Here is a 23,251-nt window from a genome sequence, read left to right on the forward strand (position 1 = left end):
CTCCAAGCAATATTGGCATTAATATATACTCAGACAGTCAACCTGCAATAAAATCCTTGGACTCTGTGTTCCTCAACTCGAAAACGGCCATCGACTGCCGCAAATCTCTCAATGAGATGTCTGAGCAGCACAATATTCACCTAATATGGGTGCCTGGCCACAGGAACATACCGGGGAACTGCGAAGCAGATGAGCTAGCAAGGCTAGGAACTACCTTACATATTCCAGGGGAACTAGAATCTGTTGGTGCGCCTCTGGCTACCTGCAAGCTCTTACTGCGTGAAAAGGCTGTCATGATGGCAAATGTTCGATGGGAGAATTGTAAGGTTTGTAACGACACCAAGCAAATATGGCCCCATTTAAACTTAAACCGCACACTAGATATGCTAGTGTTCTCGAGACTATTGGTGCGAAGTATAATGACTATTGTATGAGCTGTCATGATGCGGAGGAAAAGGAATCAATAAAACACCTCTTGTGTGAGTGTCCTGCATTTTGTGTAAGGCGTAAGCAAATTTTAGGGGCATATAGCTTCAGATTACTAGCGGACCTGGAAAACGTAACTTAAGCAGTCTGCTAATGTTTTTGGAACAATCTGGTTGGTTCAACAGAAGAAAATAATCGAGAAAGTTCAACGGTTAAAACTAGAAGTGCCCATATGTAATAGGTATTTTTAGTTAATGTGGTATCACAATGGACTGAATAGTCTAAGTGAGCCTGAATCTTAATCGGGCTGCCACTTTAACCTAACCTAACCTATCGCCGCTATACACGGATCATCATAATGCGTCAAAGGATGTCGTCTAAATAAAGCATTGTATATACTAAAACAGTCAAGCAGAGTTTGGAACAAAGAATTAAACAAGGTACTAGAGGCTAGTGGACTGCAAAAGTCAAAATATGATCCATGTGTATTTTACAAACTCGAAGACAACAAACTTCTTATAGTATATACATATATGATAATTGGCTCAAGAGTATAAAAGGTCACTTTAACCGTAAATTTCACATGAAAGACCTTGGAGCCGCGAAACAAATTCTTGGAATGAGAATCACTCGTGAAGAAGGTAAAATTTCTCTTGATCAAGAAAACTATATTGATAGCATTCTTGAAAAATTTGGAATGAAGAATGCAAAACCAGTTATTGACATTTACTAATAAATAAAGCGTACTTCTTCCGCTGTAACCGTGTGCTCTGCTATAAGGTCAATATTTGTGTCAGTGTGATCAAGTAAAATATCGATGCATCAGAGAAATATGTACATGTATATATAGTGAATAATACGAAAACAAAACCAATTATAAACGACAGCCTCAACAAAATATTGGTATAATCACAGTTTATTCATATGAAACACATTCTCTAGGTTACATAAATATACTCATGCTCTCACACCTTCCATGTAATTTTCGAAGGATCGAACAATTTTTATATGGTCGGGCCCAAGCTGAGTATCGGCCATAACTGCCAGACGGCATTTATCGCCAAAGTGATGGACATTTAGCGACAGACCTGAAAATATCAAATTCAATTTTTTATTTCCATATCCCAAATTACGCCTGAACACTTACAAGTTTTTGACTGTGGTGGACGAAAGAGTAGAACGTCCTCAACTGGTTGGCCCCAAGTAGTCTCAAAGTTCGAACTATCACCGTGTATTTCGGTTATTGTTATTGGGAAATTCGATGAAAAGTAGTTGATACAAATTTTTGTAAAGACTCGAGGAAAAATCGAAGTTAACATGTCGAATTTGGTTTGGCCTAATGAAGACAAAAATATCATAATTTGTTTGCGACGAATCTCCTCTAAGATTGAGTGAATTTGACCGACATGTTCACGATCTGGCGTCTTTAGGGGCAACTGTAGGAACACAACGCCTCCAATGTAAGCCCACTTGTCATCAAAGTTGTCAGTGAAATATCCTTTGACGATGGTTCGGCAAGTGGTGTTGACCATTTTTGGCACAGGGTATTCTTTTGCATGTGTCTGGAAATAATCGTAAATGGCTCCAGACAGACAGGATAAAACAAACTCAGACTCTCGCAATTCATCGCTAAATTCCATTCTCTTGCGCAAGTCGAGGGCATCGATTGATTTAGAAAATGAAACTATTTTCCGGCCCGAATAGGACATTTTTTGCAATTTGTTCACTTCTCGTGAGGGGTATTCAACGAGTACTTCGAAAATGTTCACAGGAGCTTTGAAGATCTCATAGCAAATCCTTAGAAATTCCATTTGGGCATAAATTAACAATGGCATAAAGACCGAAAGTCGTCCAAAATATGTGGACACTAATGTTGTCTGCCCTTTGGTAATTAACTCCTTGAGAGCCATCAATTCACAATAGCTGAGATAAGGAAGCGCTACAAAACTATTGACATTTATCTTCCATAGAAAAGTGGCACATGTTCTAGTGAGATTCGTGGGGTGCAAGGAGTTTAGTACAGCGGTTTTGGAAGCAGCCCAGGACAAATGTCTTTCCTCGGCTTCTTTCTTGAGCAATCTGCTAATGAATCTGAGTTTGCTCTCGGTTTCGAAGTTATATCTTTGGAGATGGTAAGACTTTTTCTTCCTTTCCGACATTATCTTCCAATAAGCTATAACCACATTGACGGTTATGATTAGTAGAACTGAAAGTAGTTGGGTTATATTCGTGATCTGTACGCCAGTCGTACCATCCGGCCCATCCAGAGACTCAAATTCGTATATAAATTTATTCCATTGATTGATGATCACTCTCAGGAGATATTTCAAGAGTCGTTCTATGTGCTCAGGCTTTCGTATAAAATGCGATAGACGTTTAGTCTTGGCTATATTTCGTGTTTCTCCACCTCCGATTTCAATAATGGGAATATCGGTGTTATCTCGAAGCATTAGCATTTCACTAATGTGTAGGTTTTCCTCTTCGGCAATTATCAGATGATGTATTTTCAATAGGATATAGTAATGTTCCTCCTAAGGAGATGAGAATCACTGTGCTGCTTCTTTATGTGGAAATTCATATGAATGTCCTTACCTGCATTCCTCGCTCTGTATCGCTTCCCTCTACATTCGAAGAAGGTTTAGCTGATGCAGTTGGGATCACAATTACTTGCCATTGTGGAAGATCGGATGGTATATATTTTTCAACCAATGTACTGACAAAATCTTGTATGTTACCATCATGCACAGGGCTTCCTCGATATGTGGATTTATTCAATAGAATGTGATTGTTTATGTGAAATGAGCTATAATTCATTATTAGAGATTATTTGATTTGATGTGTATAGATTCATATTTGAAACAAGAGAAGAGGGAAACAATACCTTTTGTCTATTACCCATCCGTAATGGCCCCAGCAATTCATTAATTTCTGCCGTAGTCTTGGGAATTTCAAATAACCAGCCTTGTTACGGACTTCTGTCAAATGTTCTTCGTAATGCCTTTTAATGTCGTCGAAATCACATTTGCCCTTGACCTGCAGAAGGAAATTGAAAATTCCTGCATTTCTCTGCGTATCAATAAAGGAACGAATCTTTTTCGTTTTGGATATTTCCAATTCTGGATATTTAATAGAGAGAATATAGTCAACGAATGTATTGCTGTAATGAACACCTAGATAAGAAATAAATAGAAAAGAAGAATTTAAAGTTGAGGAATTTAAATCGAACCTGATTTTATTAAAAATGTTAAGTTCTTGACCACTGAATGGAGCCCGAGCGAGCACTCGACTTAATCCTAAATTTGGTGAAATTGGGTAAGTATCGATGATGAAAAACGGATTATCTAGTCCATGCTTACATTTTGGCTCTTGGCAATGCCACAGAAAAGTAGTTTCCTCATAGTGCACTCCTTTGTAGGTTAGGTTAGGTTAGGTTAAAGTGGCAGCCCGATTAAATTTCAGGCTCACTTAGACTATTCAGTCCATTGTGATACCACATTTAACTAAAAGTACCTATTACATATGGGCACTTCTAGTCTTAACCTCTGAACCTTCTCTATTATTTACTTTTGTGGAACCAACCAGATTGCTCCAAAAACAATAACAAACTGCTTAAGTTAACGTTTTCCAGGTCAGCCAGTAATCTAAAGCTATATGCTCCTAAAATTCGCTTACGCCTTACACAAAAAGCAGGACACTCACACAAGAGGTGTTTAATTGATTCCTTTTCCTCCACGTCATGACAGCTTATACAATAGTCATTATACTTCGCACCTATAGTTTTTGCAAATTCGCCTATCAGGCAGCGACCCGTTATAGCAGATATTAGGAGTGCTATCTGACGCCTTGAGAACACTAGCATATCTAGTGTGCGGTTTAAGTTTAAATGGGGCAATATTTGCTTGGTGTCGTTACAACCCTTGCAATTTTCCCATCGAATATTGGCCATCATAACAGCCTTCTCACGCAGTAAGAGCTTGCAGGTGGCCAGAGGCATACCAACAGATTCTAGTTCCCCTGGAATATGTAAGGTAGTTCCTAGCCTTGCTAACACATTTGCTTCACAGTTCCCCGGTATGTTCCTATGGCCAGGCACCCATATTAGGTGAATATTGTACTGCTCAGCCATCTCGTTGAGAGATTTGCGGCAGTCTATGGCCGTTTTTGAGTTAAGGAACACAGAGTCCAAGGATTTTATTGCAGGTTGACTGTCTGAGTATACATTAATGCCAATATTTGTTGGAACATTATTTCTCAGCCAATTCACCACCTCTCTTATTGCCAATATTTCAGCCTGAAAAACACTACAGTGATTAGGTAATCTTTTCGCTATTCGAATTTCCAGATCTTTAGAATATACTCCGAACCCCACTTGTCCATTCAATTTGGAGCCATCAGTATAGAAATCTATATATCTTTTATTCCCCGGGGTCTGTGTACACCACGCCTCACTGTTGGGAATTAGTGTTTCAAACTTTTTGTCGAAAAGTGGTTTTGCCAGGGTGTAATCCACTACGTTAGGCACATCTGGCATTACTTTGAGGACCGAACTATGGCCGTACATTTTTTCCGACCACAGCGATAGCTCGCGCAACCGCACAGCCGTTGTTGCAACTGACTGTTTGGCCAAAATGTCTAAAGGCAATAGATGTAGCATGACATTAAGGGAGTCTGTTCCTGTCTTACTAAATGCGCCTGAAATACATAAACTCGCCATACGCTGAACTTTATCTAAACAAGTCGGTTTCTGAAGTGCCGGCCACCAGACTACAACACCATATAGCATTATAGGTTTAACCACTGCCGTGTATAGCCAATCCACAATTTTTGGTCTTAGTCCCCACTTTTTCCCTATTGCCTTTTTGCACGAGTACAAAGCTACCGTGGCTTTTCTAGCCCTCTCTTCAATATTAAGCGTAAAATTCAGCTTCCTGTCCAAAATAACGCCAAGGTATTTTGCACACTCACCAAAGGGAATTTCAGTACCCCCTAAGGAAATGGGCCTAACCGTGGGAGTTTTGCGATCTTTGCAGTACATGACTATTTCTGTCTTTGCTGGATTTACACCAAGACCATTATCTTTCGCCCATTTCTCAGTCATCCGGGGAGCTCTCTGTATAATATCTCTGATTGTGGATGGAAATTTTCCCCTGACTGCTAGCGCCACATCATCTGCGTATGCCACCACTTTTATCCTTTCTTTTTTTGTTTATAGCAACATTACAAAGAAGAGGTGAAAAAAATCCTCCTTGGGGAGTGCCTCTGTTCACATACCTTTGTATGTTTGCTTGCCCTAGTGTGGCTGAAATACGTCTCTTTATTAGAAGTTCCTCTAACAGCCTAAGTATACCTGGATCAACATTCAGAGTTGTCAGTCCATTTAATATCGAGCTCGGATGGACATTATTGAACGCCCCTTCGATGTCTAGAAACGCCACGATTGTGTATTCTTTGACAGATAGGGAGCTTTCAATAAAGCTGGCCAGTTCATGCAATGCGGTCTCGGTAGACCTGCCCTTCGAGTATGCATGCTGTCGTTTCGAGAGCAAACTTGAATCCACGCTAGTTCTAAGATACATGTCTATCATCCTCTCCAGGGTCTTAAGTAGGAATGAGGATAAGCTGATTGGTCGGAAATCCTTCGCACTCGAGTGAGAGGCTTTTCCTGCTTTAGGTATGAAGACGACTTTTGTTTCCCTCCACTTTTCTGGAATATATGATAAGTTTACACATTGTTTATATATCACCGTCAACCAGGGGATAATTCTTTCAGCCACTGCCTGTAACTCCGCCGGAGTAATTCCATCAGGTCCGGGGGATTTGAATGGTCCAAAGCTATTTAAAGCCCATTTTATTCTAGATTCCGACACAATTTCCTCGATAGGAAATGATCGCTGAGCCTCTGTTACACCGCCGGAACATGGTTCAACCGTCTGATTTCCAGGGAAGTGTGTGTCCAAAAGTACCTCCAACGTCTCCTCACTGGACGTTGTCCAATTTCCTTCCGATGTTTTAATGAAACATGGAGCGGCGTTAGTGGATGCTAGTACCTTCCGTAGTCTGGAAGCCTCTGACGTATTCTCAATACTGCTACAGTAATCATCCCAAGAGTTTTGTTGAGACCTTCTCAGTTCTCGTTTATATTCTCTCAGATTCATCTTGTAAGTGTGCCAATCCTCCGGAGCTCTTGTGGACTTTGCTTTGTTAAAGAGCTTCCTGCAGGATTTCCTCATATTACTTAACTCCGTAGTCCACCATGGCGGCCGATTTTCCCCTTGGCTTTCCTCTAGGGCAAGCAGCTTTCAGTGAAATGTTGAATGCCTTAGTAATCCGCTCCACTGCGTGTTCGATATCTTGCACAGTGCTCATATTTGTCTCCGGCATTTCCGGTATCATCAAATTGAACGATTCCCTATACCTATTCCAATCAGCTTTCCTAACATTTGGCGTCATCAATCTGAAACTGATGTAGCGATGATCTGAGAAGCTATGTTCCCTTAAAACTTGCCACTCAGATATCTTATCATTCAGTTCCGGAGAGGTCAACGTTACGTCCAAAACCTCTTGTCTGTTCCTGGTGACGAAGGTTGGTGCATCTCCCTTATTGCAAACTACCAGGTTAGTACGCAAAATAAACTCTATTAGCGACTCTCCCCTTGCATTAGTATCACTACTTCCCCAAATACTATGATGTGCATTTGCATCGCATCCCATAATGAGTTTTGTCTTTGTTTTTAGTGACTCCTCAACTAAGGTCTTAACGGCACCGGGTGGCATCTCCCTATCATGTCCCATGTAGACCGAAGATACCCAATATTTGCATGTGGATATCTCTAGACTGGCTACGACAGTGTCTGCATTGCTCAATGAAGGATGCAGAAACAAGTTTAGTTCGTTTTTAGCAATTATACATGCTCGATTTATATCGTTACCGGTATTATGCAAAAGTTTGAAACCCGGAGTGCTTAATTCACAGATCTTGTTCTTATATATGTATGGTTCTTGAATAAGAACTATATCTATGTCTCCTTTGTAAAAGTAAACAAGATTTCTAAGTTAACTCCAATATTATTTGGAGATGAGAGTTTTGTGGGGTACACTCATAGAAAAAAGTCTGTTAAAAACAGCAGTCGACGTCTGCTGTTATATTTTTGTACTTCAGGGCCTAATGAACAACAATTTATAAAACTTTTAGGTTATAAATTTTTCCCCAAAGCATATTTAAGAACCAAAAGTAGTTTTTGGTATATTTTTGCACTGTAATATACTTACAAGCTCCTAAATACGATCAGCAAACATTTTGTTTGCTGTTATGTCTCAATTCGATAAATATTCAGATTTTTGGTCTAATACTATAGATGTTCATAAAATATTGTTTTAATGATATTAGGATAGCTCCTAAGTTTACATTTTTATTTGTTTTAGCCAAAATAAAACATGTTTTAGTGTAATCGAGCTTAAAAATAGCAGGAAATGTTTGCTATTTCAGCAAACAGTGACTGCTGTCCCTTTTTCAGCAGACTTTCTGCTGTTTTAGCAGACTTTTCTGCTGTTCCTACTAACAAATTTCTTTGGGTGTATATATGGCGTTTTTCAGAACATCACGTGGGCAAAAGTAAAACGAATTTAACTTTTCGTGATTTGGTCCAGTATGCGTTCAATCTATTCCAGCAAAAAATCTCATTACCAAGAAATCTTCTTGGTAATCTATTTCAAAAAAATGGCAAATACTTATTATTTAATGAAAACTTCGATTACTTTTACATGACCATGTCCTATGTGGGAAGTACTTACCTGCAACATTATCTGGTATTAAATTTTATGTCTGCACAAGAAAACGAAAAAAGTGTATCTCCCTAGGATATTGCGTTATCACTCGTGGAATTCTATTTAAAGAATACCCAGCAAAAGCTTATTGTCAAATAATATTGGAGGTAACTTAGTTCAAAATTCAATAAATGGAAACCTTGTTTATTTTTGTCCTACGAGAAAGTACTCCTCTGCAGGGTTATTAAGCGCCAAATTTAGTTTGTGGGAAATAAAATGTAGGTGCACGGACGAAATACTGTTTGTCATATGTTTGGGTATAAAAATTATATGTTTGAACTCAAATTTTTAGCACATTAATTTTATTAATTAATTTTAAGTGCAAGCATACAATTTTCATAAACTAGCATAACATGTTTGCGATATATAAGTTAATATGTTAGAGCATCCACACATATTAAATATAATATGTGTGGATGCAAACATATATAAATTTAGAAATGGCCTATAAACATATATGTGTTTAGAAAGAGAGACCGTGAGAGTATGCTGTACGTAAAAAGAAACAAAGAAAATTTCATTAAAAGTTTTTTCTACCAGTGTATGCCTAAGGCGAAACATAATATGTTTGAACAATACAAATAATATTTTGTTTGGGCCAATCTTGAAAATATATATGCTTGAAGCGGAATTGGCAATCGAAATTATAATAAGTCATTATTCTGGATTGGTCCAAATGCTGTTGGTAAACAATTTTTCACCATAAATTTTAAAATATTTTTTTAATAATTAAAAAATTGTGTGATAAAGTCTATTTGTCTATATCAAATTCGCTACTGATTGACTTTGACTTCTGTCAGAATGGTTTTGGCTGGGATGGTTCTGTCAAACTAAATCCTCAAAACTACACCCAAAGAAATTTGTTAGTAGGGACAGCAGAAAAGTCTGCTAAAACATCAGAACGTCTGCTGAAAAAGGGACAGTAGTCACTGTTTGCTGAAATAGCAAACATTTCCTGCTCGATTACACAAAAACATGTTTTATTTTGGCTAAAACAAATAAAAATGTCAACTTAGGAGCTATCCTAACATAATTAATACAATATTTTATGAATATCTATAATATTTGACTAAAAATCTGTATATTTATCGAATTGAGGCATAACAGCAAACAAAATGTTTGCTGGCCGTATTTAGGAGCTTGTAAGTATATTACAGAGCTAAAATATACCAAAAACTACTTTTGGTTCTTAAATATGCTTTGGGGAAAATTTTGTAACCTAAAAATTTTATAAATTATTGTTCATTAGGCCCCGAAGTACAAAAATATAACAGCAGACATCGACTGCTGTTTTTAGCAGACTTTTTTCTATGAGTGTATTGTTTGTCGAACTTTTTTTATTAGGAGACCCGTAATAACAAACAAATATTCCAAACTTCCGGCAGACAGTTTGAAACTTTCTATGTTCTTTTTACAAAATATTTTTACAAAATCTTTTTCCAAAATATTTTCTTCTTCATTAACGAATATTATTTTTCTCGGTTTCCTTATTTATAAATATTTGTGATATGTTTCCAGTAAAAACGTCTTTAAACTAAAATATTGAAAAACATCTATTTTTAAACGTTTTTTTGCTTTGTAGTCAAGATAAAAAAGTCCACAAATTTAAAGACAATTTCATTCATTTTGAAGAATATTTCAGAATTATCAGTCAAGTTGGCCTTAGTCAAATAAAATTTTCTTTCATATAAAGGCACCCATTTTTTAGTCGAATCACCTAACTATAAGGACAAAGCGACGTTATTGAAAAGTCTATCGACTGTTGGACACGGAAAAAACTTTATATCAGAGAAATGGGTCTTCTATGCTTAGCAAAATTCGCATTCGTATTTTAAGGACAAAAAATCTTTGACCTTATGATAATATTTTTTTCAGTGCATGACCCTTTGTATGCAAGGCGGGAATGCTAACCATTGCACCACGTTGTCAGCTTATATATCAGCTTTGATAGTAAAAAAGTATCAACCGACAAAAAAAGAAAAGATATTTTGAATAAAGAATTTCTTAAAGTGTAGAGTAAGAGATTTTTAGGTGATTCAAATCGTTTTATTGATAGTGGTAAATTTTATACCGCTTCATATGTTATAGCAGCGTCTATCCTAGGTAAATATGTAGTGCTGTATGCAGTCTTATCAGTCTAAACAAACGTTATGACTAAGAGCCAGTGGTCAAAGATCAAATTAGTAAAAATTTATTGTATTAAACATATTGCCCATCAGCTCACATGTACTTTTAGGTATGCGGATTTTGAAAATACTTAATTTCAAAGTCTGATGGTGATATGAGAATACAAGTTTAGATGTACGGATCACAGAATGAAGCTGACCGATTTTTATTGGCGGTTGTCACCAGCAGCGGCGGAATGATACAATACTAATTTGCCTACCCGACTCCGGTCAATTATACATTAAAGAATCAAATTAAAGATATCCGCAACTCTATGCTATTAATTGTACGACCAATCTGGTAATTAAATTTAAAGCAGAGACGACTCTGTATATTGAATTAGTTTGACCAAAAAATTGATTTTTGTGAAACACTGAAAAAAAAAAAATCATGCCCGGTTTCAAAGATTTTGTCTTTACTTTAACAAGTTTGGTATTGATTCCGAGTTAAAGAAGCGGAGTATTCAAGTAAGGATACTTTTAAGCAATGCACCCGACGAATTGAAAATATAAAAGTTAATCAGCTACATGCATTATATGCATCCGCTACGTAAACGTGTAACTCAAACAATATTATAAAAATCGCCTTTTTTGAACTAGTTAAATAAACATATTTTCATTAATTGACGGCAACATTTTTGTCGAGATTGGAGGCTTTGGCGTTGTGTTAATTAAAAGAAATAGTATAAATACCATTTATGAATTATACAAGAGTCGAAAATTCGTCTAATAGACTTTTTTAAGACTTATTTTGCAGGCATGGAGGAGACTGGCATATATGAATTACATACCTCGCACAACCGAGAATTCCCTAATGGAGAGCTATTGCAATTCGAATTGCAACCTGTCTATGAAGACAACTATGACCGTTCGATAGAAGATAATAAATATAAAAATTTAACCTCTAAACAAATTTCCAATGTGTTTGATTGATGAAGCTATGGAGATTTTGCTATAAAATGGTCCAACAGCGGAAGAAATATCAAGATAATCGTACCAGCGAATACTAATGCTAGAAGGTAATTTATTTTGAGTTGAGTTGCTTTTCGACAACCATTGCTCCATTGACGTAGAACAAAATCTCTGGGAGAGCGGCGAATGTCTCCCACATCATTGATATATTCGACTCAAAATTTTTAAGTTAAAAAGTAACTATACGTACTTATTTTTTGGACATATTTTGTAAGTAAGTCGAAAAATTACTTAATGAGCAAAGGCAGCATTGAAATTTTAGCACAACATTTTCTTTGAGAATACTCATATAAATCCGTACCTTTTAGTTCTTTTTAAAATTAATTTCTCACACAACGTGCAACGGTTTAAAAAAGGCTCATGTCGATTGGTCCAAAGAAATGCTCGCTGTGCTTCGAAACGCGTCTAGGACATCGTGCAAGGTAGAGGTGTGCACGTGAGTAATAGTTTACTCACGCTCACGCACACTCACGACAGAAAAATCACACTCACGCACACTCACGCACGATATTTTTTGGTAGGACTCACGCTCACGCACACTCACGAAAAGAAAATTTGTATTCACGCACACTCACGCACGAAAACGTCGTGACTGACAAAAAATACCGTGACTCACGAAAAATACCGTGAATCACGAAAAATATCGTGACTCACGAATAATTTTATGATTAATTTACCGTACCGAAGTGTCTGAAAACATGAGCATTATTAAATCGAGAGTGTTATTAAACTCTTAACATCTCAGGTGTCACTAGAATTGTAATTGATTTTAACTCTTAAGCATTTTATGGTGGTGAGCAGGAATATTGTCGTGAGTGTAATTCATTACTCACGCACACTCACGAAGATATTATTTTCGTGACTCACGCTCACGCACGACATTTTGGTTTGTTAATCACGCTCACGCACACTCACGCTGTTGTCATGAGCGTGACTCACGACTCACGCACGAATCACGAAAATTTTCGTGAGTCACGGCAATTTCGTGTCACGTGCACACCTCTAGTGCAAGGTAATGAATCGTGGACTTAAGCGTATGAGCTGGAAAGAAAAAACAGTCGACTGACAATCATTTCTGAGTGGTACACAATGGAGGCGTGCACGTGACACGAAATTGTCGTGACTCACGAAAATTTCGTGATTCGTGCGTGAGTCGTGAGTCACGCTCATGACAACAGCGTGAGTGTGCGTGAGCGTGATTGACAAACCAAAATGTCGTGCGTGAGTCACGAAAATAATATCTTCGTGAGTGTGCGTGAGTAACGAATTACACTCACGAAAATATTCCTGCTCACCAACATAAAACGCTTAAGAGTTAAATTCAATTACAATTTTAGTGACACCTGGGATGTTAAGAGTTTAATAACATTCGATTTTAATAATGCTCATGTTTTCAGACACTTCGGTAAGGTAAATAAATCATAAAATTATTCGTGGGTCTCGATGTTTTCGTGCGTGAGTACAAATTTTCTTTTCGTGAGTGTGCGTGAGTATGAGTCCTACCAAAAAATATCGTGGGTGAGTATGATTTTTCAGTCGTGAGTGTGCGTGAGTAAACTATTACTCACGTGCACACCTGTAGTACACATCAATTTGTCTTCAAAGAAATCAGGAAAATCAACCTCCGACGACGGATGTTGGTTGTATTTTTTTGGGCCGATCGATTTGATGGATCATCCACCATATAGCCCTGACTTGGCACCGAATGACTTCTTTTTATTCCCGTGCGTAAAAAATAAAATGAGAGATAAACGTTTTTCGACACCTGAAGAATCATGTATTTTTTGGAGATAAAAGCGCATGCAAAAGTGTATATATCTTAATGGAGAATATTTTGAAAAGCAATAAAGCGATTTGCGATGATTAATATTTGTTTTTGTTCTCTAATTCGAATATAAAAGCCAACCCTCGTGGTACTGGCCACCCAAGTTTTCACAAATTTCCGAAATCCCTTCAATAGGATAATAGCATGATTTTTATCCATACTTACATATAAACAAAATTATTAGTACCGGCACTAGGAGACAGGCCGCCAAAAAGCAAAGCAGAGTCTTGAGAAAATATTTCAATTCATTCCAAATTCTAAAACACATAAAAATTTAATGGGAGTTGATCAATCAATTGGTGTACAAATTAAAAAAGAAAATTACTTTTCCATTGTATTGTTTAAATCATTTCTTTTGTTGTTTTGCAAGCAGATAATTATTGTAAATCGACTACGTGTGTGCTATTCTCCGACAATTATCGTGAACTGATTCAAAACATCACTGTTCAATTGAGGCGCCTGCCCCAACGATTGTCCATATCTCTTTAAATGGACAACAACATGCTTGTATAAGCATACATGGAGCGTAGCGTAGTTTTAATCACGCTCCATTTGAAAATTTCTTTGTATTTCAGTCGTTATCAGTTCTGTGAGACTTTCTGGAGGTGAGAACGAATTAGTGAATGCATTCGAGTAATAACAATTAAAGAAGAAATTGTCAAAAAAAAATAAATAAATTTACGATACGATTAAATTCTCGAGGGGGTACAAATTATTAGATGTGATTACATTTTCCTAGGTATTACCCGATGAACTCAAATAGTTTTGAACGAAACTTGTTTCAGGACTACCTAAATGAAATGGTGCATATGCACATACACTCAATAGAAAAATTTAGTAATAATAGGGGAAAATACAGTTTTTTACCAGCTAGAGCAGCAAACTTACTACTGTTGTTTGACTCCCCAGCAAAAAAAAATTGGAAGTTTTTCCAAAGGCACAACTTTAAAAGCAATTCCAGAAGATGCACTCCCAATGATGTTCTCTATTTTAACTACCCAGGAATTTCTTTTAATACAATTTTTTGTAACTTGTTTCTTCATACTTTTAATGGGTAATTTTAACTTTTTTTGTTTCAAATAGGTTAAAAACAGAGTAAACATTCATAAAATGCTACAAATCATTTAAATTTTGCCGAAAAAAATGCTAAATCCAATCTGAAAAAATTGTGAATTTTTGAAAATATTTGAGGTTAAACATTTCCGACAAGCGTTAGAATCCATTAAAAATTATAAAACTTATTTATTTGACAAAATATTACAGAATTTTCTAATTTACATCCAAAACATTGAATTCGGATCACACCTAAAGAAGTGATGCAAATTCAGTGCAATGGCTGTTGAAATGGAGAACTTCCGTCCTATGACAAGCCCATGTTAAATTCATCGCTTCTGCGTCAATTTTGCACCACTTCCGGATCCAAAAAGAAGATTTTCATTACTTTTTTGGCGACGCTTTTCTTGCTGGGTCAGCAAACTTAACAGCTGAATTAAAAGCTCGTACCGTAGTGGCAAACTTTTAAATTGTCAAAAATAATGTCATCTTCTGAATAATTATAAAAAAAATCACTAGCGGTAGCGTGATCTGATTAAAATCAAGAGAGTTCACGTTAGCGAAAATGTTCACGTAAGCGAACTTTGAATTTCAGAACAAAAATAGGCATAGTCAGGAGTTTTACACGTTTTGGCGTGATAGTATTTTATTTTTGTTATTAGTAATATTAAAACCTTAAATTATAAAAAAAAATTAATAATTTAAACTCACAAAAAAAGAAAGACGAGATCACAAAAAAAATCCAAGGGTGTATTTGAAATTGTATTTGGCATTGTGAATCTGCCTTTAACATCGAATTTCATGAATTTCAGTGTTGCCTAAGACTTTATGAAAAAAATTGTTCATGTTACGGAGAAGTTAGTGTAAGCAAAAGCGTGTTCACGTTACCGCGAGTATACTGTATTTTAATTACATAGTGTGGTTAGTAAAAGTTTATTAAAAGTTTATTTCATTTAAAGGTGAAATTATCCATAATTTCACCTTTAAATGAAAAAGATCCAAGACATTGTTTGAGAAACATTTAATATTTCCAAATTAATTGATTCAAAAAAGAAACCGTGAAAACAAGCTGGTTTTCAGCTTGAAGACTGTAAATAGTATTTACCTTTAGATGAAATAATTTTTTTATAATTTTACATTGGTTTATACTTTCTTATGAATTTTCCGAGTCCAAATTTTTGAGTCAAAATTGAGATTGAGTCCAAACCAGTGAATAGTATGAAACAAAGTATTTCCGAACAAATTTTCAATTTTTTTGCTTTTTTGTTTTAATTAAAATTTATATTGTGATACTGAATATTTTAATCAAAAATTTAAAATTTTTCAATCATTTTTAAAATTGTTTTTATTTTTTAATTTGATTAAAAAGATAACCGCTTCAATTAATTTTTAATTTATTACGTTTTAAACTTCAATCAACTTTTTAATTTGAAATATTTAGATTAAATTTTTTCTGATTTTGAAAATTGTTTTTATTTTTAAATTTGATTAAACAGATAATCGCTTCAATTAATTTTTAATTGATTACGTTTTAAACTTCAATCAACTTTTTAGTTGGAAATATTTTGATTACATTTTTTTTATAACACTACAACACATCACGTTACGGCTAAAAATTTGGTAGTATAGGACCGTGTTCGCGTGTTGCAGGTCGTGTTGATATAAAACCAAACGAACTTTTATAATTTCATACATCCAGAAATAAGTGGCCCCTTCTTTAAATGAACTAATTTTTAAGATATTAGGAGTGCCATCTGACGCCTTGAGAACACTAGCATATCTAGTGTGCGGTTTAAGTTTAAATGGGGCCATATTTGCTTGGTGTCGTTACAACCCTTGCAATTTTCCCATCGAATATTGGCCATCATGACAGCCTTCTCACGCAGTAAGAGCTTGCAGGTGGCCAGAGGCATACCAACAGATTCTAGTTCCCCTGGAATATGTAAGGTAGTTCCTAGCCTTGCTAACACATCTGCTTCACAGTTCCCCGGTATGTTCCTATGACCAGGCACCCATATTAGGTGAATATTGTACTGCTCAGCCATCTCGTTGAGAGATTTGCGGCAGTCTATGGCCGTTTTTGAGTTAAGGAACACAGAGTCCAAGGATTTTATTGCAGGTTGACTGTCTGAGTATATATTAATGCCAATATTTGTTGGAACATTACTTCTCAGCCAATTCACCACCTCTCTTATTGCCAATAATTCAGCCTGAAAAACACTACAGTGATTAGGTAATCTTTTCGCTATTCGAATTTCCAGATCTTTAGAATATACTCCGAACCCCACTTGTCCATTCAATTTGGAGCCATCAGTATAGAAATCTATATATCTTTTATTCCCCGGGGTCTGTGTACACCACGCCTCACTGTTGGGAATTAGAGTTTCAAACTTTTTGTCGAAAAGTGGTTTTGCCAGGGTGTAATCCACTACGTTAGGCACATCTGGCATTACTTTGAGGACCGAACTATGACCGTACATTTTTTCCGACCATAGCGATAGCTCGCGCAACCGCACAGCCGTTGTTGCAGCTGACTGTTTGGCCAAAATGTCTAAAGGCAATAGATGTAGCATGACATTAAGGGAGTCTGTTCCTGTCTTACTAAATGCGCCTGAGATACATAAGCTCGCCATACGCTGAACTTTATCTAAACAAGTCGGTTTCTGAAGTGCCGGCCACCAGACTACAACACCGTATAGCATTATAGGTCTAACCACTGCCGTGTATAGCCAATGCACAATTTTTGGTCTTAGTCCCCACTTTTTCCCTATTGCATTTTTGCACGAGTACAAAGCTACCGTGGCTTTTCTCGCCCTCTCTTCAATATTAAGCCTAAAATTCAGCTTCCTGTCCAAAATAACGCCAAGGTATTTTGCACACTCACCAAAGGGAATTTCAGTACCCCCTAAGGAAATGGGCCTAACCGTGGGAGTTTTGCGATCTTTGCAATACATGACTATTTCTGTCTTTGCTGGATTTACACCAAGACCATTATCTTTCGCCCATTTCTCAGTCATCCGGAGAGCTCTCTGTATAATATCTCTGATTGTGGATGGGAATTTTCCCCTGACTGCTAGCGCCACATCATCTGCGTATGCCACTACTTTTATCCTTTCTTTTTCTAGAGAAACCAAAAGGTTGTTTATAGCAACATTCCAAAGAAGAGGTGATAGAACTCCTCCTTGGGGAGTGCCTCTGTTCACATACCTTTGTATGTTTGCTTACCCTAGTGTGGCTGAAATACGTCTCTTCATTAGAAGTTCGTCTAACAGCCTAAGTATACCTGGATCAACATTCAGAGTTTTCAGTCCATTTAATATCGAGCTCGGATGGACATTATTGAACGCCCCTTCGATGTCTAGAAACGCCACGATTGTGTATTCTTTGACATATAGTGAGCTTTCAATAAAGCTGACCAGTTCATGCAATGCGGTCTCAGTAGACCTGCCCTTCGAGTATGCATGCTGTCGTTTCGAGAGCAAACCTGAATCCACGCTAGTTCTAAGATACATGTCTATCATCCTCTCCAGGGTCTTAAGTAGGAATGAGGATAAGCTGATTGGTCGGAAATCCTTCGCACTCGAGTGAGAGGCTTTTCCTGCTTTAGGTATGAAGACGACTTTTGTTTCCCTCCACTTTTCTGGAATATATGCTAAGTTTACACATTGTTTATATATCACCGTCAACCAGGGGATAATTCTTTCAGCCACTGCCTGTAACTCCGCCGGAGTAATTCCATCAGGTCCGGGGGATTTGAATGGTCCAAAGCTATTTAAAGCCCATTTTATTCTAGATTCCGACACAATTTCCTCGATAGGAAATGATCGCTGAGCCTCTGTTACACCGCCGGAACATGGTTCAACCGTCTGATTTCCAGGGAAGTGTGTGTCCAAAAGTACTTCCAACGTCTCCTCACTGGACGTTGTCCAATTTCCCTCCGATGTTTTAATGAAACCTGGAGCGGTGTTAGTGGATGCTAGTACCTTCCGTAGTCTGGAAGCCTCTGACGTATTCTCAATACTGCTACAGTAATCATCCCAAGAGTTTTGTTGAGACCTTCTCAGTTCTCGTTTATATTCTCTCAGATTCATCTTGTAAGTGTCCCAATCCTCCGGAGCTCTTGTGGACTTTGCTTTGTTAAAGAGCTTCCTGCAGGATTTCCTCATATTACTTAACTCCGTAGTCCACCATGGCGGCCGATTTTTTCCCCTTGGCTTTCCTCTAGGGCATGCAGCTTTCAGTGAAATGTTGAAGGCCTTAGTAATCCGCTCCACTGCGTGTTCGATATCTTGCACAGTGCTCATATTTGTCTCCGGCACTTCCGGTATCATCAAATTGAACGATTCTCTATACCTATTCCAATCAGCTTTCCTAACATTTGGCGGAAATATGGTCTTTGAAGTACGAACAGCCAATCTGAAACTGATGTAGCGATGATCTGAGAAGCTATGTTCCCTCAAAACTTGCCACTCAGATATCTTATCATTCAGTTCCGGAGAGGTCAACGTTACGTCCAAAACCTCTTGTCTGTTCCTGGTGACGAAGGTTGGTGCATCTCCCTTATTGCAAACTACCAGGTTAGTACGCAAAATAAACTCTATTAGCGACTCTCCCCTTGCATTAGTATCACTACTTCCCCAAATACTATGATGTGCATTTGCATCGCATCCCATAATGAGTTTTGTCTTTGTTTTTAGTGACTCCTCAACTAAGGTCCTAACGGCACAGGGTGGCATATCCCTATCATGTCCCATGTAGACCGAAGATACCCAATATTTGCATGTGGATATCTCTAGACTGGCTACGACAGTGTCTGCATTGCTCAATGAAGGAAGCAGAAACAAGTTTAGTTCGTTTTTAGCAATTATACATGCCCGATTTATATCGTTACCGGTATTATGCAAAAGTTTGAAACCCGGAGTGCTTAAATCACAGATCTTGTTCTTATATATGTATGGTTCTTGAATAAGAACTATATCTATGTCTCCTTTCATCAGGAGAACTTTTAAGGCAGCACAAGCGGCCTTACAATGGTGAAGATTTATCTGGAGGAACCGTAGAAGCATCCAAATTTTCAACCACCGTCACATCAGCCGCTTCAATTGAGTCATCAAGGGCTTCCTCTTCACAGATCTCGGTGACTCTCGCAACAATCCGCGGTTCAGCTTTGGTGAGGCTTGAGCCTGTAGAAACTTCCCGCATATGATTTTCGCCATAGTCTGCAGGTTTTATGTCTCCTTCGGCTTCGCTAGGAGATTTTTTCACTGCTGACTCTACCGGAGGCTTGTCCGTTTCGGTATCCTTTGACTGATCGCTTTTGTATACCTTCATATGGATATCATGAAAGCCATAACTTACGCGTCCTTGGGTCTGGGCTAGATGTGGCAGCGACTCTATGTTTAATATAAACACCGCATGTCGTCTTGGTCCATCCACCTCATCCAAACGACCAACCTTCCAATCGGCGGTTGGAAGATCTGGGTTACATTCTTTTAGTCTCTCTAGTATTGACTCAGGATCAGGAGGGTTTGCCGGTATCCATGCATGTGCTCTAGGTTTAGCCGGTATGTCTTTTTTATCGACTAACTCCAAAGCGGCTCCTTCCCAAACTTCACCAATTAGCATCAATGCAGCTTTAAAGCAATCCATAGACCTCTGGTCTGCAAAAGCTATTAACTTATATCGTCCTTGATACCATCCAGCATCTTGCCGTCGAGGACTTGGTCCGGGAAACTTTTTTCGCACCTCTGAGTAGACACCAGACATCGCGTTCTCAATTTCCCCCCATTTTTGCCTTGGAATCATACCGTCCAATGCTCCTTTATTAATAATAGCCATCACAAGGCTGTCTTTTGCAACTGAGGCAAACGATCTTTGATCCCGTTTAGAGGATGGTAGCTCATCCGGTGATCGTTTCCTTTTTCCAGCTTCAAGAATTCCCTGAGCCCATTTTAAGGAATCGCTTTGCTTAGCCGACAACGTGCTTGGGTCGACTGATCCTAATTTCTTTAGGATAAACAAAGCATTTCTTCGTTCCTTGAATCTCTTTCGAGAGGGATTGCCTCCTTTTGATGTCGTCACCTTAGAAAAGGTTCGACTTGCCAAAGTGTCACCGCCAGTCGACCCGTCTACAGGTCGACTAATTGGGCCTGACTCTTGGTCGCTGCCCAAATTTATAACTTCAGTCGTTACCCGTCCACTGGGCCCTGAAGTTAGCAACCCAGTGGATGACTTTGAATTTTGCTGCATGGTGGTTTATTATTTCCACCACACGTGAAATTCGTAATAAGTACTTATTACGATGAAATCCTCCGCTATTAGAAAACACGTCCGTTCAGTTCGACGGTTGAATAATAAAATACAATAATAAAAAATAATACAATAGACTAAAAAATAACTGAATTGAATTCATATATGGTTTGTGATAACCTCTTTTACTTCCCTACAATTATAAGAAAATCATAAACCAATTTTTTCACGAAAGCTTTGCGTCACTGAATGTTAGTTACCTGATAATTGAAGATTCCAAAATAAAGACGAATAAAGGGATTGTTATTCTCTTGGTGTTTTCTTGTTTCATTTTTCCTTTATACACCATCACGCACGTTTATAGACTTTTATTGTTTTGCTACACCTAGAAAAAAGTGCCTTCGAAAATAAAGGAAAAAATGTTCATCAATTTAGTTTAGCCATTTTATTTCTATTAAATTAAATTTTTGTGTTAAATAATAAAATTTGCTTGTTTCAGTAAAAAAATCGTAAACTGAAAACAGTAAGGAATATTTCATTAACTAGAATAAGGCATGGAATTTTACTAATACTGTTTTCTTCGCTGGGTATAAGAATTTATTACTGAACAAGAAGATTTCACTGATAACAAAAATAAATAAAAACTGAACCAAAACCTAGTTTCCTCAAATTTAGTAAAATTTCTTATAAAATTATAATTCTGACTTCCTTTATTATAGAAAGCTTATCATACATACGGATAGCACTTGGCATAGAAAAATATTTTAGTTCATTCGTACTAAGAAGTATTCAATCCTTTCAAAACTTTGTGAAGTTCCTCACTATGAGTGTAGTTATAGTTTTTTTTTATCATTTAAATTGCCTCCGAACATAGTAGCAATTGATTTTCTACGTGTTAGTAAAACAAAAAAAAGAAACTTGAAAATTTTCATTTGACATCAGAATTTGTTGAAATTAAGCTTTAAAAAAATAAAACATTTTATAGGAGTTTCCAAAAGGATAATTCAATTAATTATTTTTTTTGTGAGACCTAATCCGATCTATCGACGCTGCAAATTTTAATAGTCAAGAATACGGGATACTGGATATTTTCGCACTACGTGAGTGAGCTTTTTAGAAAAATAAGATTGAAAATAGAAATAATACGTTATTTTTACAACAGAACAGAAATTTTGTCAGCCTAGGCTGTGGGTCACAGGACTCACAGCATCCACTTATTAATTTACCAATTAAAAGAACTAAACAACAATCTAACGAATTTCGAAATTTGAAGATGTGTCTACAAAAACAAAAATAAAAATTTTCTCTACATCTAATAAGATTACCATGGCAACGAAAAAGAATTGAGATCAAGTAAATGCCGGAAAAGAAATAAGATAGTATACTCGAAGCAGAAGGACATTGGGAAAGGCAACTCATATTCTTTTTTATGGTACTGAGAAACCAAAACAACGCAAATTTGTTGAATGACACCTTCAAAATAACCGATATTTTTGTAAAGAATTTATCCATATGGACGAAGTTTTGGCTTTCACGAATAATTTTTTTTATTTACTCACTAATTTAAGATCTGTTATTAATTAACTTTCCTAATCTTTTTTAATTCAACATTCTTTCTCACAATTAATAAGTCCTGGTCAACAAGCGCTTGTCGATGCAGCATCCAAAGAATATTTCTGTGAGTATTTATTGTTTGCGTTAATTACAAAAAAAAAAACACACACATAAGCATATATACACTCTTATTATTGTTTCAAATTAAATATTATTCGTAAAACTGTATCCTTATTCCATAGTCCATTCTTAATTATACCTAAATATTTCTTTAATTAAACGAAATTTTTATATCGCCATGATAATTTAATTAGATTCATTAGTTCATATTCGCGAAATTGTAGACCTAAGCGTGTGCAATGTTAATGGAACAAAAAAAGAAATAACCTCTATATGAAGGTTAAGGGCAGTCCCCAAAAGTTTTTAAGTTTGGGTGGCAAAAAGAGTTTCCCTCCATCTGTATAAAGTCTGGTGTATCCTTTGCTTCAGATATAACATAAAGCTACCAATAATTTTAATGTTAATGTAAGTGACCAAGGCATATCCTTTCCGACAAGAACACCCCCAAGCCCTGAGCAAAGTCGGATATTCTGGTAGCATAAGTCTGGAAAGGATAGGGTCTAAGATGGTGGTCGTTACATAAATTAAATGGCGCCCAACGTGGGGTCGTATCAGTTGGAAAATGCATATATAGACTGAAGATTAACTTTTACTTATTGCCTCTGATACTTCCTCACAATTAAATGAAAATGGAGCAAAGGATAAGTCTTAATTATTTTATATCAAATTTTATTAGAGCTGGAATCTGAGTATCTGGAATAAAATATGGGACTCAAAACCAGCCTAATAAGATTTGATAGGATTTTTTTTGTTTAGCGTAGACAGTTTAATTATGTTTGAGATTTGGTCTTGGGACATAGCTCGAGCATCGACTCACATTTGAATGTCTACAAATTATCTTTCGAAATTCGGTTTCAAAATTTTGGTTGTTAAACTGGTTTTTTTATGTATGGATTGGCAGTGGGCGAGTATGGTCTACTGGTACCAACAGAGAAATTAGGTCTATAATTAATAATATTTTTCAAAAATTTTTGATTAAATAGAAGGATGGGAAAAGAAATACATTTAACATGGCATACGCGGCAGTCTTCAAGTGTAGCGAACGAACTTCTGCATTAATTTA

General features: G+C 36.9%; 1 protein-coding gene across 1 annotated transcript; it reads right to left on the minus strand.

The window, feature by feature from the left end:
• Positions 1-1,324: 1,324 nt before the first annotated feature.
• On the minus strand, positions 1,325-13,676 carry LOC142226070 (uncharacterized). The gene is made up of 6 exons (XM_075295936.1): positions 13,538-13,676; positions 13,378-13,469; positions 3,308-3,596; positions 3,019-3,229; positions 1,574-2,957; positions 1,325-1,514 (listed from the first exon to the last, which is right to left on the minus strand). Exons 1-6 carry the CDS (start codon positions 13,543-13,545, stop codon positions 1,384-1,386), a joined length of 2,115 nt encoding a protein of 704 aa, XP_075152051.1. The 5' UTR covers positions 13,546-13,676; the 3' UTR covers positions 1,325-1,383.
• Between the last annotated feature and the right edge of the window lie 9,575 nt (positions 13,677-23,251).

Source organism: Haematobia irritans, chromosome 2, assembly GCF_050003625.1.
Source record: "Haematobia irritans isolate KBUSLIRL chromosome 2, ASM5000362v1, whole genome shotgun sequence".
Taxonomy (NCBI): Eukaryota; Metazoa; Arthropoda; class Insecta; order Diptera; family Muscidae; genus Haematobia; species Haematobia irritans.